Raw genomic sequence first — 24,624 nt, forward strand, 5'->3', positions numbered from 1 at the left:
AGAAGATAATGTAAAAAAAAAAAAGAAAGAAAGAAAGAAAAGAAAAATACTGGTAAAGGGATACAAGTAGCACACCCTCCATCTCATACTATACAAAATAATAAATGTTGTATAAAATATAAAAACAAAGTGATGAAGAAGAAAGTAAATAAATAAAATAAAGACAAATAAATTAAAAGAGGAAAGAAATTAACAAGAAAAGCAGAAATGTTCAGAAACTGGTATGAATGATAAAGAGTGTTCAGTTCGAAATTCGATGGAGTAAGCCAGAGGTCTAGATTTTTCATTTATCAATTCTTTCGTACTCATAACTTCAGAAAAAGACTCTCCCATTTTTATACGGTTATTTTGCAGTATAAAAATTATTATACTGTTGTTTTGCAGTGGTGGACAAAAGAACATGTAGTGGCTGATGTCGTTATTGATATTTTCGCTAAATCGGCCGTTGAAAACTTTTAAGGTTGAAAATGGCACAGATATTTGGAAAAAACACGATTATACTTATTGCTTGGTTAATAAACTATTATCTAAGAATCTGGAAATTTTATCTTCCTTAAATATTTCATATGTGAATCCTTCTTTATTTTCAATATCCCTAGGTTTTTGTCATTCATTATTTACCAAATTTTTTCATATAGTTTTGAAAGTTCTTTCTGGAATTTTTAAATGAATATTTATACTAGGCAGTGCCAATTTTTGCAGCTTTATCTGCTGCCTCATAACCGATTATTCCGATGTTGGTTTTAACCCAAAGTAGGAAGACGGAGCAATCCCGCAACTCAGATTATTTTTTGGTTTGAATTTTTGAAGAACTTTTAGTAAATTGAAGCTGTCAGTTTTTATTTTTCCTATTTCTCTATTTATTTTTTATTTTATTTCTTTCTTTTAATGCAATGAATTCTGGCTGAAAAACCGAATTGTGATTGGCCAGAAAATAAAGGCGCTATTCCGATTTCTATGGATCAAAAACGTGGAAGGCCGCCCCAGCTTGATCATTCAATTTGGAGTCATCTACAAATCATCTTGATTATCATTTGGAGCTAAATCAAAGTTCGGACTATTCATACCAAAATTGTGCATATCTTTCTTTTTTTTTTTTTTTTTGTGAAATCAGAGTTTATCACTGGAAAATTATTAATGCATATATTATGTTTCACCTTAAACATTGTAGATTCCATTTTCACAACTAAATGGCTTTTATTTTACAAACGATTTGAGAAAATTACCCTAAAAGCTCCCATCATGCTAAAAGTGTTTTTCTTGTACTTGATTTTCTGAACTTAATGCAAAACCTCATCAGATTCGGAATAAACGAGGATTCCTTCAATAGTTCGATGATAGAACACTTTAAGTACTTTGCCTTTTCAACCACTTTCGGATCTTAGCTATTGTTAACCCTTTAAGAATTGTTTCCCAAATGGTATGGCATAAATTCTGTCCGTGATTGTCCGTGATTCCGTGATTAAAGGGCTGTTGGATTGCCCTTTAATCACGGATTATTCTCAAAATGCCCCCAATACGGACACAAACAAAGTTCTTACAAACTACTTGCTTCAGCTCCGTTCAAGGAAAGTCTTTCTTTTGGGGGTTGGGTTGGCAACAAATAATTTCTCTTTTTATTTGCGATTAAATATTTTTATAACATGTTGGGATACATTTAGTTTTGGGATAATTGAGAGTTTACTATATATTTTTATAATCAAAATATACATAAACAGACTTATAAAGAAATAGACCTACTATTGCAGTTAAAATATATTATAAAAATATATGTATACTTTTGTAGTCAATGCATAGGATCCTAAAAATTAGAATATATTTTCAAACAATGCTTTACTCTACTCGTAGAGATGCTTGTGCTTGCCAAAAATTCGATCTGCGGAGCGTCACAACACTTTAAATTGATTCACTTTTCATAAATATTGAAATTGAGAAATTCGGTAGCTGTAAAGGCTATAATCACTTTTTTTTTTTTTTTTTCCTCTTGGGATGGAAGAAAATGCCATATTTTTCACCTCAATTTAGCGAAAATGATGACTCTTGCTTTCAGCACTTCATTTATCCTTTGGGTTCAGTTTGTTTGACATTCTTTATTTTAACTACATAATATTTGTCACTAGGCTTCGCATAAATGTGTCTTCATTGGACTGATTTTATAACTTCACGTTGAGGCATAAAAATTTATAAATTATTTATTTTTCTAAACATTGTAAAAAGCACTCCAGAAAAATATTTCGTTCATTTTTAAGTATTACATTTATTTATTTATAATTAGCGGACTATTCAACAAACCAAAAATAACAGTATACATTTTAAGCGATTGCATTTTCTTAAGCACGCTCTGCCATGTAGACCAAAGACAGTATGCAGAGCACATATATGGATAGGTGTTAATTGTCATCACTAGAATTAACCATATCATATCGCTAAAAAGTAATTTTTTTAAAAAAAATTTGGAAATCAGATAAAAATGTCCAGCATGAAAAAACTCTTACAAAAAAGATATTTTTTAAAATTTTAATTAGGCGTAAACTTTTTTTGCTTCGGATTATAATTCCTGCTGTTATTGCTTGACTGGCAATAACAGCAGGAATTATAACAGAAACCAACGTTGGCAAAAGGAATGCTCTTGCCAGCTTTCTATTAAACGATAAATAAGAACAATAATGTTTAATCGCAAATTGTAAATAACGAATTCGACAAATCTATACAAGAAAAAGATGTGGGTAATCTTTTTAATGGTTTTTATAAATACATATCTCCTTGCAGAACAGGTTAAAATGAATTGACACGATGATGTTTCACTTTTGTCTGGAGTAATTTTTCGCTCCTGTCATTGATCACGCATGCTGCAAATCAGTATTTCGGATGTATAGCCAAACAGAAAAAATGTTCACAGATCAGCTATATTTTATGAAAATAAACAGACGGTGATTTTATGCGAGCGATTTGTGATATACAAAGCTATCCTAAGGTTTATTTAGAAAAGCACCTCAGAATGTTTTCCTATATTGTTCTGACTTCTTCGAAATTCTTCATTTTCTGACTGCTTCGGAATATATTAAATTCGGAATATGGACTTTCACTTCACACTCAGTAAGAAAATGGTCAAAATTCACCTATTTGATAAAAAAAAAATGTTTTGAAACCGTACCTTTCTTCGAATATTAACTGTTGGAAAACTGGTTGTGTAAAATTCGGTTATGAAGAAAACTTGCTTATTGCAGTAAAATAGCATAACCTTTCAGCCAGCGTTTTACTCTCTTAAGAAATTGACTTACTGTGTGTAAATAGGTTTCAAGTAACCTACTTATCTATTACAACAAAAGCAGCCCAGCCTTCAATTAGCGCTTTGAGCGAGAGAGGAAAAGCCGTATAAAATAAGTAAATAGTTGAAAATGCAAGCTAGCTTTGTGGGAATTGCAGATACAGTTTAAATACTTACGTCTAGCCTTTTCGATGGCATGATATCCCAGAAATTCCCTCAGCTGCTCAAACCGTAAAGAGTTGAGATATTCGGCTGCAACAGCGGCGGGCACGAGGGAACCGCCTTTTTCTACGACGTACACGATATCCAGCTGCCTCAGCAAAATGTCGTCTGTCACACTAAGGATCTGAAATGAGTAGAGAATGCAGAAATCAGATTTTTTTTATTGCCTATATATATATATATATATATATATATATATATATATATATATATATATATATATATATATGCTCCTTTTCTATATATACCTTTACATATGTAATTATTTTCACATTTTTAATCTTTAATGTAATTTACAATGGAAATTATTATGAAATATTATATCAATTTCCCGTCAGATAAAGTTTTTACATGAAAACATAGCATTTAATGAAAATTAATTGCTTGATTTATAATGAAATTCTAAAAATATTAAAAATTATATTATCTTCGCAAAAACACAACTACAAATAATTTTACAACCCTAGTACATCAGGAAAAGAGTGAAAATCCGACTGTAAAATGATCTTTTTTGCAAACATGGCACAAATTAAATAAAAGATGTAAAATATTTTTTACATTTGAATGATTCAGAATTGTTTAACAAATTTGCAAGTAATTTTTATTTGCATGCTAATAATTATGAAAAGAGGTTTGGAAAGTTTAAAAAATGATTGAGAATAAATTATATCAAACAATGTTACATTCCCCTAAGAATTTTTCCTCGTTTATTGCATTTATTATGATCATCGAGGTGCTTCTTTACAGAAATAAAATTTCAAGAACATCGAATTTTTAAAAAATTTTCTTTAAATGTTTCATTGTACTCTTGGTAAAAGCTTGAAAAGTGGAGAAAGTTAATTAATTTGGAAAAATATTATATAATATATAACTTTTCAAGCTGAAACTGGGATTTACGACATTTTCTTATTGCCATCTCTCACGGTGCTGATTTTAACATCTGTTTTGCTTCTGATAACCAAATTCAAGCTAAAAGAAAGAAATTTAAATTCCCTGACACACTGATGATGGAACCGTTATTTTTAATGATTGAGATGCGACAGATGTAATAAAATTTTCCATTTGCATAGTTTGATTGCATACTTTCCATAAAAGGATGAAGACAGAAGGATAGTACTTGAAAAGACCACTTTAATTAATTAAAAAAAAACATCAAGAGAAAAGTGAACCGAAAATATTTCACATCTTTAATCGTAGGCTATTCATTTATATTTTGATTAAAACACGATTGAAATATTTATTTTAGGAAAAAAAAAAAAACTTTAAAAATATACATGGCAATATTTACCTTTCTCTCAATGAATTAGTCAAGAACAGGGATTAAGAATGTCCGATATTTATGCGCAATAGATCATCACCATAGATCGAACTTATCTTATAGACGAAAAATTGATTGAAAAATTATTTACTAAAAAAATTCAATGAAATAGTGTTAAGCCTTCTTTCAAATAAAAGCATTCGATTGGATGACAACCCTAATTCATGGAACTAATTTTTTAAAAAAAATCAACAATTATAAAAGGTGACAGAGGAAAAAAAATTTTTTTTTCCATTTCACCTAAACGGAAGAGATAAGGATATCTAAAGTGAAAAGGCATGCATAAAGTTATGATTAGAATCATATCTCAGTTTTTTTTTATCGTGTGTTTCGTAATTATCAGATAATTTTCCCCTTTATTATTATTTTTTTCAGTTTCTTCTAATCAAAGTATGATTATCGTGAAATAATTTGATGTCAAAATTCAGAAGAATCACTAAAAATTAAAAGACAAAAAGAAGAAAAGAATTATATCTATTTGTAACTATGTTGACTCAAAAACAGGAAACGTTGGACAAATTGAATTCATCCTGACATTTTAAAAGTTTTCGACGGAATTTGTCAATGGGAAATCACCTGTCGTCTGTCCGTTCTTGTGTTCAATAACGCGATAATTCAAAAGCATCGCAAGCGAGATGAATGAAATTCGACTGGCGGTTTCGCCACCAAAGCTGTAGATCTATATCAAGTTTTCGGAACCGTCTGGGAAAGAAAAGATGCGTGATAAAGGAGCAAAGATGTTTTGTTGTGTGCGATCGAAGGGCTAATAAAAATTGAGTTTTTAAAAAAATGGGTGATTTTTTTTAATAAACTATTTATGAATTGAAATGTAAAACTTCATTTGTAAGCAAAAGCAGAAATTATCAAAAAATTCTAAGGAAATAAAATGAAAATTAAACGAAAATGAATTCTGTTTAGTGCAAATTGTAATACAGATCTGAATATTGATTTAATGCGGTTTCATTTTTCGGGAAACTGATGCTCGTGGCATCTTAAATCGGTGCTGCTGTCTTCGGGAAATTGCTCACTCAAGGTAAGGGAATATTTTTTTCTATGAAAAAAAACTTTTGCACGTGGTGGAAGTGGCCGGTACATCTTCCTCGATTGATAGATGGTAAAAGGACATGCATTGTAAACGAATTTGAATTTTTTTTTACAGATACATTTTATTGTCCTAAAGCAAATGGTAAAAAGAAGCAATTTCATAAAACTCACAGAAGCTCATTAAAACTTGTCATTAACAGTTGTCATATGAAAACCTGGCATTTGCAATAACTACTGTTGCACTTACAGTTGCATTATTTCTAATATTTTATCACTTCATTTAATTGTCCTCATGTGATTTGTACTTCCTATCGGATAAAAACATGGGAATTGGCTGCATTTACTGAATAAGATTTAGGTCTTAAATATATAATTCAATACTTACAGTACTCTCTAACAATTATAGAAAATTAAATGTTGTTGTTGTTGTTACTGATCCCTAGTTGGTATGGCAATGTCAAACCAACTCCATAAGTCCAAAAACTTCCAGAAAATCTAAAAACCAAGACCTCAAGTGACCACTGGCAAAACTAGAGAGACAAGTCTACTGACAGACATCTGTTACCCGTGAAAAGGAGAGCACCACCAGGGCTCTTCCTAGAATACCAATGGTGATACAGAGAGAGTTTCCACAAGTCCTTTTTCAATTTCTTTTGTTCCGAGAAAACCTCAATGAAGGTGTAACACTTATCTGAATAAGGAGCCTAAAGAGCAGCAGCCCTCGCCAGGGTATCAACCATCTCTTTGTCAGAAATACCGAACTGGGATGGGACCCATTGGAAATGAACCTCAAAATAACTAGACAGTCCATTGATAAAAGTCAAGATGAACAACCCAGCTCTGTCACCAGCCTCCTTCCGATTACTAAGGTGTTGAATTGAGGATCTACTGTCAGTGAGTTCCATATAGTTGTAAAATCAGGGTCAGTAATACCCTCGACAAAATTAAGGTCATTTACAATTGCGATAGGCTCAGAACTGAACTCAAAACAGTAGTCAGACTTTCTATATTTGAAGTAATATTTAGAAGTGGGAGTACTGATGAAGATACTGCTACCAGAGTGGCCCTGTTCACTCCTGCTACCATCAGTGTACATTTGAAGGGCGTCTGTTGGAATGTGACTGATCGTTTCCAAGGTCATTTGTCTCATAAACTCAGGGTTATACGCGGTGTTGTTGGTAAGGTTCAATAGTTCAGTATGAGAGTATACTCCTTTGAATTCGTTGACAGGGCTGAAACACGGCTTCAGTGAGTAATGTTCAATCCGACAGGAAGGTGGCAAACTAACTACATTGTGCAGAACTGCTTGAGGGGAAGGACTATTTCTTTTCAGTTTTTGGTTGATGTTCCAGTTCCTGAGATAGAAAACGGTTCTATTCTGGTTCCCATAGCTGATGAGTTTATTACAGTATTTCACAAGAGAGGCCTCTGTCCTCAGGCGTAGAGGTTGGAGGTCACATTCATAAAGGGCTACATAAATACCTCCTCAAGTCCTGCTATACTGCCTCATCGTGGCGAGGAGGTGCCACTGGGTGGAATGGGTGAAGTACGTCGGGAGCTTGCTCCTAGTAGGATTACCCTACGCGTGAAGGCCATTCCAATTTACCCAGCTACTGAATTGACTGAGCGATACTTTAGTAATGCGAGTTTAAGTAACGACCTAGTGGTTAACTGGAAATTTTTCAACTGAAATGTTAATTCACAAAATCTACTTTTAATTGTACAACTACAGAATCTAAAAATTGTTGTTCTGTACGGAAATACGCAAACTGTTGTTCTTCCAAAACATTAGAATACATCTTTCAACTCTAAAATATAAAAATGTACATCATCATAATGTATATTAGGGTAGAACAAAAATGATCTTAAATTTTTTTTCTTTTGATTTTAGCTTGGGAATAGTGTGGAAAAATTGCCTTTTAGGTTCAAAAACAATATTAAATTATTTTTTTTGCAATATTTTTTTTTTTTTTTTGCAATATTACATTATCTTGAGGTGCCGAAAAGAGCTTGAAATATGTAACAAAAAATTGAAAAAATGGACATTTTTAAAAAGGGTTTTTTAAAACTTTTCTTAGATTTTACTTTGGTAATAGTGGTGAAAAGTTAGCTTTTAAGTACAAAAAGAAATTTGAAAAATTCTGTTTGTAATATAACACTCTTTCGAGATGCTGCAAAAAGCTTAAAAATTGTAAAAAAAATGAAAAATTATAAACTTTAATAAAATATTTTTATGAATTTTCGTTCATATAATGTTACAAAAGATGATTTTAAATACGTATATAAGCATTACAACTGAAAAAAAGTATTAATTACAAAGTATAATAATTAAAAAAAAAATTTTTAATGTCCGATTTTGCGTTTCTTACTTCTGTATCCTTAATGATTACAAATGCTATAGCTGCAAAATGTTTGTTTTTAATTCATAGTCACATTAAACTGTTTTTTTAATTAAATTTTGGCATATTCAAACATGAAATAATTTTTTTCTCTTATGTATCCTTCTCTTACGATTGAACTACAGACATTGAGCCGATTCGGCCACCAGTCTCACAGCTCTTTTCACCGCTTGCATGTGACAAGGAAGCCAGGGAAAGTTGATAACCGAGTCCCTTATACTATTTGATTCAGCTTCAGATGCCTTCTGTATAAAGTTTTAACTTAATATTAAACCACACAGGCAACTGGTAATTTTATCTCTTCTTATCTATTTGATGGATCTGGTTGGTTTACCTCTTTTGTATAAAGAACACTATTGTTCTTCAGCATTGCCATTGTCGACAGTAATTTTTTCTGATACACAAGTATTTTTGTGCGTTCTTGATTAAACTTAATTATTTTCTGTAGTTTTTTACTCTTTCTTGCTTCTTTCTTCCTCAAAGCACTTGTGGTAACAGTACCAATATTGCCTTTAACCATTTCCTGTTAGAGCATTGATCATTTAGAAATTTTTGTTTCATAACTGGCACTTTTTTTTTCTTTTATACAAGTCAGCAATATCAAATAAATGTCTAGCTTCTTCTCTAAATTCTATGAGGGTGGAATCAAATTTATCTGAACATTTTCTGCTTTTAGACTTTATAGAATTCCTGCATATATTCCTGCTGAATAGCATAGTTAGCTTTTATCATTTGTGAAATTCTTTTTCTAGAAGCAATGGGAATAGAAGCTCTTGACCATATTTGTTCTATTATGGAACTAAAGTGTCAGATATTTCCCTTACAGAAGGATCTTTCTCTGACGCAATTTTGAGGTTATGTCTAATATAGTAGCACTAGATTCGTCAGTAGTGTGTTCAACTTCAAGCAAATCACTAAATTTCACAGAACTAGAACACTCCGATATTTGTCTAGTCTTCATTAAATTATTCTGAGCCATTTTTACTCAAAATAAAGTACACAAGCACAAAATAGCAAATCAGTTAAGTTAATCAATTACACAATAGACGGGGGGAGACGTCAACTCAAATAAACTCGACAAAGCTACTGATTTGAAACCAACTCTGTCCTTGTCACCAGATGCAGACAAATCTCCACCTTACCTCAACAGCAACCGCTCCGGAAATGACTCAGTGATATGCCAGTATAATAGTAAAACTGTTTTTATACTTTTATTCAAATGACAATGCCCAATGAAAGCTTTTTATTTCATAATCGCAAAAATCCTTAAAAAGTTGTAAAAAGGGAGTTTTTATGAAACTTTACAGTCCTTACGACACCTCAAGATATACTCTAATATTTTTCATATTTATGATTTATTTTATCTACACCAAAAGGCAACTTTCTCGCGCTATTACAAATTAAAAATCAAAAGTGAATTATTTCGAAAAAAAAAACTTTAAAATGTAGCAAAAAGTTTCATTGTTATGAAACTTTAACGTCCTTGTGGCACCTCAAGACCTACTCGAATACTAGACTACCTACTAGACTACCAAATGCCAACTTTTCCGCGCTATTACAAATTAAAAATCAAAAATTGATTTTTTCGTTCCACCCTAATGTACATATAACATGTATAAATAATTCACGTATATTATAATAAAATTTATGTATAACATTTATGATTATAAATAATAGAATAAATAAAGTGATTAAAATGATTTGAACAAATTCAATAGAAGACTTCTACTAATAATTTGATAAAAAAGAATGTAAAATATTTTAAACATGGAGTGACACAATGCAGTAATATCAAGTAAGTGATCGAAGTTATTTTACGAATAATGGCATTTTTTTTTAATTTAAGCAAACGCAGGATACGATATAAAAAAGTAAATAAATACTTCCTTTTCCCGTAAATTAATTCTAGATAACTTAGAATTGAAATGGATGTTACAATTGAAAAATAAAATGCAATATTTTTTAGATATCTGTTGATTGTAATATTTGACACATTTAGTAACGTAATTGTTTTAATTATTTTTCTTAAGAAATTAATAAATTCTTCACCTCTTATTTCTAGGAATATAAATGATTAATCAAAATTCAATCATGCAATATAATTTCAGCCCATATTTATCTAATTATGTAACATAATTTGGGCATTCTGTAGTTATCTATATTGATATCTTTTAAAATATTACCTTTCCAAAATGAATGATCGGTAATTTAAAACCATTTATCTAAATCTATCTATTGACATCAAACGGAAGAGCTTTAAACAAAGAAACAATTAAAGTTTATTTAATTATTATTATGAAGTTAAAATCATTTTAACTATGTAAAATTATTAGTTAACACCCTCTCCTACGTGTCTTATATATTTAGACATATTTAAGCAACTTTCTCTTTAAAGGTAAATTCTGCAATATAGGATTAATACATCGCAGTATTTGTTGATACTTCTATTTCAAAACCAATGAGTAATTTGAATAAATGTGTAAATAAAAAGAAAAAAAATGGATAAGAATACATGCTTTCGTTTTCTAGTGAAATTCTAAAAGCAGAAAACTGCAAATATGATAGAGGAGGCTAAAAAAATGTTTATCTACGTGAATGAAACGATTTTGTCCAAGGTTCCCAATTTCCGTCAATCTCTAATTAACGAAATCCTTATTAGAGAGCATCCGAGAAAGCTCCGATCTATCGTTGGTGAGTTATTATGAAAGGGATTGACGCCGGTGGATCGGTGTCGTTAATATAGAGGAATTAACGACTTGTTATTTATTTATTTGTAATCGGATCATTTAAAACAATATTTGCGTTATAAAGGAAATACTGTTATCATTTAGAAAAGGTTTTTCTCTTGTTTTGAATATTTACATACCAAAGTTTATACTTGGCACTTTCTCGTCACTAATCTTCAATTCAAAATTCTATTTTAAAAATTTGCATATCCTGTAATCTGTTATAGCCAAGTTTTCTGTCTTTCATTTTATGATTGGAGCGATACTGTTGGGATCAAGTCATCATTTGAAGTTATATCTTAAAGACACTGAAGCATTTCAGAAGATTCGAACAGGTGCAGATAATCAGTGACTGGAGATTTCAAATCTGGTTCGAACACGCCAAGGCCGTTGACCTGAGATAAAGCCCTAAAAATGTACTGGCAATAGTGAATTTTGAAAAACTGAAAGGAGAGCGGAGGAGAAGTTTTGCAGGAAAGTTTGGTCACTCAAGAGATGATATATCGAAGATTTATATGTGTTGAATATTTCATAAGCTATAAATTCTAAGCTACTGTGATCAACCAAGACAAAACTTTCCCCCAGAAAACCAATGCTGGATTTCACACGACCCGTCACGGATTACAGCTATTTCAATGCATCAAACTTTCATCACATCTTGCTAAACCAGAGTGTTACATGTTTGGATCAATGGGTTTTTTTTCATAGTAAGAACTTTTTGATTCTTGGATAGGTGTTAGAAGTATGTCGACGTTTTCGTGTTTAAACCAACTGAAAGTTGCCATCACTGTACCTTTCAGTTGGTAAAAAGAAACCATCACACGTGAAAAACTATATTGGTCCCTAATATTTTGTTGCTTTATTTAATGCAAGTTCAATTGAAAAAATTAAAATACTTTTGATATACTCTAACTAATAGAAGATATCCTTAAAAGGCGGTATATTAGAAAACAGACGATTTGAAATTCCTGATTATTTTTTCACATGCACACTTACTTTTACCACGATTATGTCCTTTGCTTCTTTAGCACCCTCTTTCTTTGGCAGCCAGCTGCGGAAGGCTTCACTGTAGGCGTTAGCCAGCCGATTTTCCATGACATGGCTGAAATTTTCGGGCATCTGCCCTTTCGCCGGAGCTTCGAGAACTGATAAAAGAATTCATATGAAAACTATTATCAATAATAAAACAAGATGGTAAAAATTGCTTTTTTAGTGTACATTAAACAGTAAAATTGCTTTATTTTATCAAATTCTACTATTTAGATTTTATTTTAGAATTAAAAATTATAATATTATAAAATTTTAAATTCTGTTTTTTCCTTTAAATTCATTACTAGATGACACCTCTATTACAAAATACAAAATTTCATCAGGCCACTCAATTACCTCCTAATAATTCAGTTCCGCACACATTAAAATAATTCGTTTTCATTGAGAATGCTTAAGTGTAGACATTTATAGATCTCTAATGCATTAGGAGGTGAGTAACAAAAATATCTTTAAAGTTTCGTTTTTACAAAGATAATTGTAGTCAAATCCAATAAAAGTCCTGAAAGGAACATCTTTTACGAGTTGACTGAACAACTATGGCATTACAATTGGGTGGCGCCAAGAAGACCATAGATGCCTCTGAAGTCAAACATGAACGGTACCACGGAGACAAAAATTTTGTTCAATTATTAAAAAATCAAATATGATAAGATAGCAAAAAAGTTATATCATGTTTCCAGCAAAGTTTATATTTAATAAACTATTGATGAAGATTAAATATAAAAAATATAGAATTTTGAATTTACCATTACATACCCTTGCTTTTTTCTGTAAATAGAGTTTCTTTCATTTTATTGAATCCATTCGTACATTTTAAATCCCCCTACAAACATATGTTTGACCCGCAAGAGCGGATCATTTTAATTATAATGAAACAAAATAGTGACTAGATGTTGCTTTTAGTACAACAGAACTCTCAAGATTCTCTTCAAAACGTTATTTTGCTTTCAAAGTCAAACTGTTCATCAAACCGGAATTAAAAAAAATAAATAAAGGCTTACCTTATTGTATATCTAACATAGTTAATTTTCTCTATTGAATTTATTGTGTCTAAAATCCTGCTGCCAAAACTGTATCCAAGAATTTATTGTATCTAAATCCTGTTGTTGTATCCTAGATATCAAGAATTTAAGTGCTCTCCTGTGTATAATTGTCGAATTCTCTCATCTGAACGGTAAGTCTTTAGACATATTTAATATATAGTATTTGTGAATAAATTATTCGTGCGAGTTAGAAATGGAAGAGAAATTCATATGCGTCTTGTTAAAAATCGTAGAATGAATGGTTGGAATTGACAGATTCAAAGAATAATTTAGAATTTACTGTAGAGAGAAGTCTTCGAAAGCACAAAGTGTGGTTTAGTTAATAGGTCTAAAGAGTAATTTAGAACTCTGCGTAGAAAGAGGTTTTGGGAAGTACAAAAACTAAATGAAAAGCACATAGAAAAATATACAAGAGCATGCCATATATGATGAGTTAAAAGACGCTGTTTGTCAGAGCCATACTTGGAGTTTAGGATCTTTTAAAATGTTGACTGTATGCAGCAAACGAGCACAATTTGGTGAGTGTTACAAAGGCGGGCACCCCCACTTAATTTCTAGAATCTCTACTATCGCTGTAAGAGTTTCCAAAGATATTTCCAATCTATCAGGTACCATTGAGTAACTGTGTAACTGAGAATAAAGAACACTCTCAATAGTTATTGTAAAACTGGACACTTAAAAGTAATGTGTACGTGGCAAAAAAAAAAAAAAAAAATCTTATTTTTAACTTTTACTGGTTTGCCAGTCTGGATCCTCTAACTTGTTCGATTGAGTTTTTCAATGATACAATAATTCCTACCTGGTTTGAATCTCTTTTATGGTTTGGTTTGTATTTTTCTTGGAATTTGCGTTGAATTTTGAATTACCTTGTAGCTATATCAAAGAATGCGAATGATCGCACGTTTCTCTTTTGAACATTATTCTAAACAGATTACTAAGGTAAGATACTATAGTAAAAGCGGAACAGAGTACTATATATCCTCAGACCTGAACTCATAAAAAGAACTCACCTGTAAGTATCCAATAGTGATTATCTTTGAAGAGAAAAGTGTTTCGTGTGGGAACTGCTTCACTTTCGCCATTTGAGTGCGATTTGTTCGGATGACTTCTATTGCTGGTCCCACTTTCGTTTTTTGTTTCGTTTACATTGAGGAACGAGCTGATGGGAAGAACTGGAACCAAGATGACATTGCTGCTATCAGAAACTGTGCTGAAATCTCCAAGCCAAGTGGAACTCACTTCTGTTCTAAGAATCACAGGAGATAACTCTATCCCAGATGTCGGTTTGACTCTGGATATGGTACTTTGTAGACGATGAAGAGTTGTAGATGGTATTACATCAAACTGTGGTTTCATTGACCAAAAACTAGCCTGTGGAACCAATAGACTTCGAAAAAAGCTAGACATTTTATTCCTTTGAAATTCAGTACTTTGAATTGATTGAATTTTCCTGTAAGATGGCGTCGATAGAAACTTTAAATCAGAAGGGTTGAGAATCCGAGAAACTGTTCTAATAAAGAAATTTCTAGACTGAGGAGGCACAGAATCTATATTCTTTGGTTCTTTTTTTGAATATAGTGCAGATATATCATAATTGTCTGAATGTGTTACAATTGGGGTTACTAATGTTAGGGGAAAATGCAATTCAAATTCATTAGAGTCTTTATTTACGGGATCTTTTACCCTCGCTGAGCTGAGAGTCTTTGATAAAGTTTGTGTTAAAAGGGGAGTTACATAACTAGGCAAAGAAGAAGTCCAAAATGATGGGGATACCATAGGTATTGGATGGTAAGATCCTATACTTAAGAGTTCGATAGTTTTTGAAGAAGCTGGAGGGTAAAGTTCAGATGACAAAATGGTGGACATTGTTGGCGAAAGCAATGATTCAGGGAAATAAGATTCGACACTTGTTGGTTGTATTGAAGAAGCTGATATCGATGCCGCTTGCGTAGATGACAGTCTGCTGGAAAAAATGGGTATAGCTCTTGACAGAGGAAAATAAGATTCCATTATTGAAGGTTCTTTGTTACTTGCATAAATTAATGATTTCCATGCATTTCTCTCTAAAGTGTAACTGTATGCAGAAGAAAATGAAGGAAAATGGTGAGACGGAACTTCATGATTATTAGAATGTATGCTTACGGGTTGTTTATAGCTGGTTATTGATGAAGGTGGAACCATTGATAAGAAGGAAGGAACATATGTTGAAGGGGTAAAGATTAAGCCAGAAAGTTCTCGAGAAGTTTCGGATTTGATGCTTTCTAATTCCTTGACGCTCGAAAGAACTAAATTTGTTTGATGAAAATCGTTAGTTAACAATTCTCCTGAAGTTAAATGGGCAGAAAAAGAGCTTCCAGTCACATGATTGGACAACAGTGAACTCATACTCCTTGAGTGCTTCACTGTTGTAAGTAAATCTTGTGACCATAATGGACTCGATTCTTTAGATAAAAAGGAAAGTTCACGCAAATCTAAAACACTCATTTCCGAAAAAGAATTTTCGACGGCTGAAGAGACTTGTTCCACCTGGGGAATACTCTTAGTTTGCTGGATACGAGTGAAAGAAACAACTTTTGAGGACAGAGGTCTGTCATTTGAAATTTCTATAGCAGATTCTTTTACTTTGCTCTTTTCAGAATATTCTGAAACTGTGAAGGAGCCGAAAGATGCTTTTTCAGAGGGAGATGAAACGAACGAAAATTCCGGTTGTAACGAAGAGAATAAGTTGCCTTGTAACGACGATTGATAAAAATCTAACATTAGCTTTGTTGAGTCATTGAAGTTATCACTACTTGCTTCAGACGAATCATAAATGGCACTTCGGACATAATCTGAAGAATAAAATAATCCAGGAGTTAAAAGTGTTATTTCTGATTCAAGAATACGAGTACTCTCATGGAATTCAAAATAAGAACGCTTAGGCTCTTCATGGTTAAAAGCGGAGTCTGCGTTTGAGGAGAGGGTTTCAGGACCAATGCTTGACAAAGGCAAAGTTGGTGACAAATGAATTTCTGATACAAATTTATTTAAAACCCTTTCAGAGCTCATTAGCATTCTGCTCTCTTCAGATTCAGATTTTAGGACGATTTCTCTGGACTCATCTTTATTAATTAAAGATATCGTGCTACCAAGTGTTTCTGAAGGTTCATTCGAACTTTCCAATGAATGATTATCCAGCTGAATAGAATATTCTTCATATACTGAAATAGGAATCACTGAGGTCCATTGACTGTATGTAAAAAGCATCGAAGTTATTATTTCCATTGGTTCCGATGAAGATTCAGACGGCAAAATCGAAGGCTTGAAGCTCTTTTTGACTTCAAAATCTTCTGAAAACCAACTGTCCAATGGATGAACGTTTATAGATGTTTCGATGCTTTTCATAGGATCGGAAAATGTTTCGCTTGCATTAATTTCTTTGAAAATAACAGGTAAAGTAGAATTCTCTACGGTATGAATTTCCATAAAACCAGACTGATTATATGGCAAAATAGTAATATGGCTATTTGAAGAGAAATAATGTTCGGTGAAATGTTCTGTATATTGAGATTGAAATAGATTTTCAGAAAATGTTTTGAAAGGTATAAATGAGGATTCCAGAATATATATTTCACTTATTTTTGATTTTGTAGTTGATTCATCGTTTAATAAATGTTTAGAATACAATGGCGTGCTAGCGATGATTTCTTTTGGCAGCAGAAACAATGATGACGAGGTTGGAGCTATTTCAGCAATCTGCACATTGGAAACATATCTTGTTGTAGAAATGGGGTTAAAAGATCTTTCTATTACATGCGTGTCACCGCTTCTGGCACCATTTGATATTGAAATATCTCGAGTTAAAATGTCAAAACTAAATGTATTTCTTAAAGATCTTACCGTAATATGATGAGTAAAAGTATCCAAAAAATTATCCACGGAATCTGAGGTGATTTCATCTTTAATTGTCGAAGAAAAGAGCTGCAATTCTTTTGAATGTTCGAAAGGTGTTTTTTCACTTTTAAATCTATCCCTTTGTTCTGTAATTTCATTTCTCAAAACTGCGGTGGATTTCCACGTTGAGTCAATTTGTTTTTCGGTATGAAAACTGCTCGATAATGAAGCAGGCTGCTTATTAATTTGAAAGAGTGTTGCATTATGCTCGAATACAGAAGTAAGAAGAATGTTAGAAAATGTTGGACTTGGTGAATACTGAAAAGAAATATTCAGCGTGACTATCGGATAAGATTCCGTTTCATCAACTGAAGAAATATCAGCGTTTTTCATATCAGATTTTGCCACATTTATCAAAGTTTTTGACGGCTCATTGAAGTACTCTGTCTTATTAAAAACAATTTCACTGAAAACTGAAAGTGGAGACAAGGATGTCATTTCGGAGACCGAGTAACTTTTAAATGGCATTTCTGAAGTGATCCCCGCTTCTTTCATTCCATCTGAAACGAGATCAGTCATGGAAAAGTATGGATATATAAAGGTAGGAGAGAATGGAAACTGATTTACTGATTTCGATTGCAAAACATCCATCTGATTTTCCAATACAGAAGAACTGACAGAAATTATGTTTCCTATTGATATGTGAGAAAATGGTGATTTCAATCCTTGAATAGATTCTGTGGTAGAAAAGGTATCAAAATTTAAAGATACATGCTTAAAAGTAGAAAAGTCATTAAAAATTGCCCCTTCCATATCACTTTCTAGTGAATGAATAAAGCTAAAATCTTCTAGAAAACTGGTGAGTATTTCGTAAGTCCCACTAAAAGTCGTGCCTGTGACAGTCAGAGTGGGCAGCAAATACGTAAAAGGCGCATCTTTGTTGTCTATAATTGTCACCGTAGTTTCTACATTGCTCATGAAGAATGTACGCTGAGGTGTTATTAAAGGTATCACACCTGTGGATTGTTGTAAGAGCAAAGATTCAATAAAAGAACTGCCCACAGTGTTATTGCTGAAATAATATGCTTCAGTACTCAGTTTTGATGTGTGAACTGTGAGGGATGTTCTGTGATAGTTCCACAGAGTGGAAGCAGCAGGGTTGATTAAGGCGGTATCTGTTAATTGGTAAAGTGAATTGGTGAAATGAAGTAAAGAAGTTCCTTGTGTTTGGGAATGCTCAATAATACTAAACTTTTTTGAAAAAGACAAATTAAATCTGCTATCAGTAAAAGCTTCAGAAACTCCGAGCGAAAATAAATCAGTTGAAAATGAGGGATTTATTTTAGATACAGAATGGTAACTTTCAGTTGAATTGGGAGTTTTAAATGAGATATTAAAATATGATGCTTCAGAGTTTTGTAAATGGACGGATGTATTGAAATGATATGTAACATTTCGTTGATTAAACTTGCTTTCAGATAAACGACTTGCTTCGTTGGAAGGCAATGAATTGAAAGGATATCCTGATACAACAATTGATGGACTGATGGTCAGCGCATTTGAATCTTCCTGATAAATATAAGTGGCTGAAATGGCAGTGATGATACCAAACATCTCACTGGGGGAATACGACAGCGCACGTCTGCTGCTAATTTTGAAAAATGAAGCCACCTCCTCTATCTCTGTCCAAGATGCGCGGAGATCATAAAGTGATGTTTGAGCAAAGTTTGAAGAACTCATTGTTGGTGTCGGAATGATAGATGGCAGGGGTTCTTTTGGTATGCTGGGTCTGAAAACGAGAGTGTTGAGCAAAGAGGAAGGCCCATGAAAGAGAACAGAGCTTCTTCTAATAAATTCTTCTATGAATGTCTCTGAAGATTCTATTTCTGTATCTATAATGGAGGGAAAGGGCTCTGATTGGCTGGAAAGTATATCTTCCGGCAGTGGTGATCGAGTCGCATAATCATCGGAAGTCTTTGATGTCTCCGCTTGTAATAAAGGACTGTCCCAAGCGTCTAGTGGACCATCTCCTGATGGACCTTCCATCATCAACTCATCCTGTTTCTCTGCCCATATTCGGAGGAACCTTTTTGGTATGTAAGTATAAAGAGCAGGCTTGATGGCCCATGGAGGGGTTTGGGCGCTTCTTTTGAGGACAGAAATGCCTGAAAAAATTAGAATTCGATTAATTAGACATTCCCTTAAAAGACGAAATAAGGAAAAGGTAAGAATTAGAGCAACCAATTTAAATATTTTTGTGGCTCAACTATGATCGAAACAGAAAAAATATTAGTTCAGTTTATTATTCTTTTATTTTTATTATTTTTCAGAGGGCTGCATTCAGTATTGCTTTGTTATTATTTTTACGAGATTGAAAATCATGCTTGTTTTCCTGTGTTCATTTTTTACTTATTTCACTGCTTAGCTAATGGATAGACTTTGTTTATTAATATTATTTTTTTCATGAAAATATCTCAAGATAGTATATTTAAATAATTAATCCTTTAATGACTTATTTCATAGAAAAACAATACTATGGATTGAAATTGATGTTCTGTAAAAGGTACAGAATTGCTTAATATAAAATAATGTGTCACTGCCATTACTCTCTCAATATGTTAAATTTCAACCCATATATTTAAGTATCATATACTTCATTGATTAGCAGAAAGAGAATTACTACTTGTGTTCTGAATAGAAAAATTGTCATAACTATTTCGCAAATGTCAACATTAAAAATGGGTTTGAATAATGTAAATGACCAGAGAACTGTGTAAGTCATATCTAATTTTAGAAATAGACCAAATAAATAAAAAATAGAAGGAGCATTACAATAGTACAATTGATAAGCAGTAATAAGTTTTTCTTTTTTAATCTCTTTTTCCTTTTCCCTTCTAGACTTTCGTAAATCCGGTGATGAAACGTTTTCAAGAAAATATATATTTTTATATTTTAATATTAACGCACGTTCTTGATTAAATACCATTAACACCTGATGATTCTTGCGAATGATTATTATAGAAACATATGAAGATATAAAACGAAGATTTGAAGAAGTGTTCTACATTTCATAATTTTCTTACGTTTGTAAACCTATTTAAATAAATTTTGATCATTTTTTTGGTACATTATTTCTATTATTAAGTAAAATCCTTATAGGAAGACTAACTATTGCAATGGTTCTCATGATGACACTTAAGGAAAATTTTTCCGTGAAATACTATAAAATCGAAGACAATCAGAAAGTCCAATTTGGTAAGGAGAGATAATGAATAATAAGCTCAATTATAAATAAAAATGTTTATTCAATACAAATACACGTACAAACAGATAATAAAAACCTAGTAGTGACCTAGTAGCAACACAATAGTAGCTAGTCGGTAGTAAATAAGTGCTACAACACAAAACGGCCTGACAAAGATCAGCAGGCAGAGAGACTTCAAGCGACTATTCGCATCCCTCCAACGTCTGTTATTCTCCGCCAGGTTTAGCTGTAATCAATTACCGACTCACTACTGAATCGACTGTGCGTCTGGCTACTCTGCACATGACTTGCCACTGCTTCATTCCAATGCGTGATTCCAAAACTCAACTCAATATATAAGTATAACAGAGAGTCCCTGTTAGCTTGTTAACAGGATAACTAGAGTAAACTTGTTTGGATTTTAACCGATTTGGTACATATTTTAAGAAATGTAAAATTTTCGGATTAGTTCGTAGATATCAGCGTTTCCCATTTAGCTCAAAGGTGGTAGAAATGATGCGAGTTCAAAATTTTCATTTCATTATAACTTCCTTATTATTAGGAAAATAAATCAAAGCAACCGAATTAGCGCTTCATCAAGACGAATAACTTTTGTATTTAACGTTTATTTGATAACTGTAATTGTTTAGAAATTAGGTGGTAAAATGTAACTCTTAGCCTCTGATTTTGACTATTTCTAACATGAACAATATATGTTGCTAGCTCTGAAAGAATGAAATAAAACTTCTACTTTTATTTTATTTCCATACATAGAAATTATTTAAATGCACGTGGACTAAAGATAAAATGCTAGAACATAGGTTCCCAAAGTGGTCCAGGTGGACCCCAGGGGTCCATAGGAGACCACACGGGGGTCCACGTAGACGTGAAAAGAAAACAGGGGTTCACACGTTGTAAGTGGGGGTCCACGAAAAATTTTCGAGTTTTTCATAATAAAGAACAAAAATTTTGGCTTGGATTTACCTATCAACGTAGGCAGGTAGCATCATTCACTAGGTAGGTACTCAAAAATATTCGAGACTCAGTTCAAACACAGAATTGAATAGAACAATAGATAATAGTACAAGTACACATGTCGAGACTTGCAAAGTGCCGCCCGTGCGCCCGCTCGTCCGGGATGCTTGTTTAGACCTGCAAAGGGATGAAATGCGACTTGCGCTGTGCTTGCAATCTTCTTTAGTATAAATACGAATGCCAAGAACAAAACGTTACTCATTTGTTTCCGGGATTTTGAACATAAAAGTGTGGCTGTGAGTGAATCGATGTCAGTGTTTGCAGTGCCGGAAAAAGTAAGTATCTGCCTATTTGTTATACATATTTTTATTGTATATTGCAATTTATCAATTATATTATATTTGTTTTACTATTTGAGTGTAGTTGGTAGTTATGTAGTAAAAATTAAATATTAATCTACTTTGCCTGGTAATGAAGCATTATTATTGGCATATGTTCGATTTGTTATGGACGAAGAAATCCATGAATCCAAAAACTTTGAAGTCGGACCCTAAAGGCGAATCGATATTGAATGTCCTGAGTGATTTTTTTTTACAGAACAATCTATTCCATTTACAAACATTATTTCGGTGGCAGCAGATGGAGCTCCTGCCATGTTCGGGCGGTATCGTGGGTTTATAAGCCATCTTAAAAGAATAATACTAGGACTAATTGCAATTCACTGTGTCCTCCACCGACAACACCTTGTAGCGAAAAATTTCAGTGATAGATTGCATCAATCGCTTCAATTTGTAATATAAGCAGTTAATAAAATAAGAAGCAATGCTTTGAATACCCGTTTATTTGCACTATTGTGCGATGAAAATGATGAAGATTTCCAACGACTGCTCGTACATACTGAAGTATGCTGCTTGTCGAAAGGTGCAAGCTTATCGCGATTTTACTCACTTTTCGAATCGGTGATAGAGTGTCTGGAAACTAAAGCACCAGATTTAAAAGAAAATCTGATCAAATATAAAGCGGGTTTTGCGTACTTAACAGATTTGTTCATAAAATTCAATGACGTTAACTTGCAGTTACAAGGGGACAGCCTTAATTTAATAAAAACAAAGGGTGTAATTTCGACTTTTCTTGGCAAATTGAAATTAATGAAGCAAAATATTAGTCGGCGCGAATTCTCCCAGTTTCCACACTTGTCACAGATAGAATGTCTTGATGAGAATATTCAGACATAGCTCAACATTTAAATACCTTGCAAGATGACTTCAAAAATAGATTTGAAGATATTCTGATGATGGAAATACCACCATGGATCATAACCCCATTTGATGAAAAGGAAGAAGCGAATGTGGTATTACAAGAGGAGCTACTTGAGCTCAGCATCATCGAGGAACTGAAGGTGAATTTTAAAAAAGGCCATCAAACATTTTGGCTGCAGGCAGAAATACCCGAAAAATATCCTGGGCTGTGGGAAATTGCGAGAAAATTTTTGATAGCGTTTCCCTCATCATAACTTGTCGAAAAAAGTTTTAGTGCCGTTACCAACCTGTTAACAACAACAACAACAACAACAAAAAGGAGCTGATTGAACATCACAGAACGGGGAGATTTGAGATTACTTCTTACAAAACTGAAGCCAAATATTGATAATTTGCTGTCAATTCATCAAGTACATCCGTCTCATTAAAAGTATGACTATTTTTTATTATGGATTTACATTTCAGAGTTCATTGTTGATTTTTTGTCAATTGTTGATTGTTTGTAATAATAAATGTTTATAATTTTGTATAACCACAAGTATTATTTTAATAAATAGGACACAAGAAAATATGCTTCTTTTTTTTTCTTCTTAACACCCCCAATTTAGGGTGATATTTTTTAGGAGTTTTGGGAATACAGTAGAAATGTAGCAGCAGGGGGTCTACCGAAAATAGTAAAACTTTGAAAGTGGTCCACGAGAAAAAAAAGTTTTTGAACCTCTGCGCTAGAATAAAACTAAGTAATGAAAATAAATGATTAGAAGGACAACCTTGTATAAAAATGACCAGCTTAAAAATTTCCAGAAGCTGGTTATTTGGATTTTGAAAGTAGTTTTGTTGTTTGTTTTTATTTCATTGATAAACGAAATTTTCGAATTAATTTATCTTCATTTCAAAGGGCGTTGTTGCTGTTTCTTTCTTTGTTTTTTATTTCTGGATTATTTTTTATCTTTTTTTTTCTTTTCCTTAAAGGAAACAGGTAAAATCTATCTATTTTTAAAAAATGTTTCCTTTTAGACTTTAATTTTTCTTTCGGCCAGGCTGAATCACACAATTGTGACTGTAAAAGATCTTGATAATTATTTACTCTCATTGCACCTAGTTAGGGATAAATTGCAAATGCAATCGCAATTTATTGAAGAGTTTTTGTAAAAGAGTTCAACTTACAAAATAACTTATTCTAAGAGTGGGGAAACAAAACAATATGAGAAAATAAATACCATCATAACTAATTCTAATATTAAGTAATATTCCTCAAATGAATTTGGATGAAGTAGATGATTCTTATCTATCTTATTCCCAAAACTCAAATGAAACTAGATGATTCTTATCATTCAGTAATGAGAAAAGAGATTTAACTTTTTGACTATAACATTTTGAACTCATCGACAGCATTCATGGGATTAATTCACTCTGTAAAAAGAATCGAGATTGAATTAACTTACGTAATAAATGGACATGCCTTCGCCGTAGCTGGGTGCGCACCCTGACAGTTGATACATTTTGGTGACTTTGGCCGCACAAGTGACATACTTTTACTTTATCGCAAGCATTTATCGGATGGACAAAGCTGAAACATTTGCACATTGCCTTAGACGGTCGACAAAAGGTTGAATTTTTTTTGTGTGTGAGCAAGATATTCATTAAATCTGACAAGAATGCTCCAAGGATGGTGATAAGAACAGATGAATTTTATTTCATCTCATTTTGTTTTAAAACTCGACGCATTTCGGGGATTTCTATATCATTATATTTGCTTAATTCTTCTGCTGTTTCTTCAAATGGTATTTTGGTACGCTTATCAAATAAAAGAAACCGAGACGTTGCGTTCTCTAAGTTTAACATTTGTGCAGCATAAACTGGATCATGCGTCGTTAAGATCATTTTCCCTTGTCAGGAAAATTTCATATTTGAAATATTTGAGCGTCGGTTAATTTTTTTTTTCATACATGCTTGCAGTGGAAAAGAATTCGTTTGAGGAATTTTAGATATAGCATCAGAATTAGACATGATAATATTTATTTCATCGAATTGCTTATTTTCCTATCTTAGAACAAGTTCGTTTGTGGGTTTTGCCCTTTAAAATCTTTTCAGTAACTTGCGGATGCATGTTAAATTTTTCGCTCATTGAATTCGTTTGAGGAATTTTAGATATAGCATCAGAATTAGACATGATAATATTTATTTCATCGAATTGCTTATT

The 24,624-nt window shown here is 32.5% G+C and overlaps 1 protein-coding gene across 1 annotated transcript in view; it reads right to left on the minus strand.

The window, feature by feature from the left end:
* LOC129980878 (mucin-3A-like) overlaps window positions 1-24,624 on the minus strand; it is a 104,202-nt gene that overhangs the window by 49,528 nt on the left and 30,050 nt on the right. The window contains exons 2-4 of the mRNA XM_056091328.1: window positions 14,081-19,108; window positions 11,974-12,122; window positions 3,446-3,614 (exon numbers count right to left, since the gene is read on the minus strand). Of these exons, the coding sequence (XP_055947303.1) occupies window positions 3,446-3,614; window positions 11,974-12,122; window positions 14,081-19,108 (5,346 nt within the window). The remainder of the gene's footprint in view (window positions 1-3,445; window positions 3,615-11,973; window positions 12,123-14,080; window positions 19,109-24,624) is intronic.

The sequence above is a fragment of the Argiope bruennichi genome, chromosome 8 (genome assembly GCF_947563725.1).
Source record: "Argiope bruennichi chromosome 8, qqArgBrue1.1, whole genome shotgun sequence".
NCBI classification, from domain to species: domain Eukaryota; kingdom Metazoa; phylum Arthropoda; class Arachnida; order Araneae; family Araneidae; genus Argiope; species Argiope bruennichi.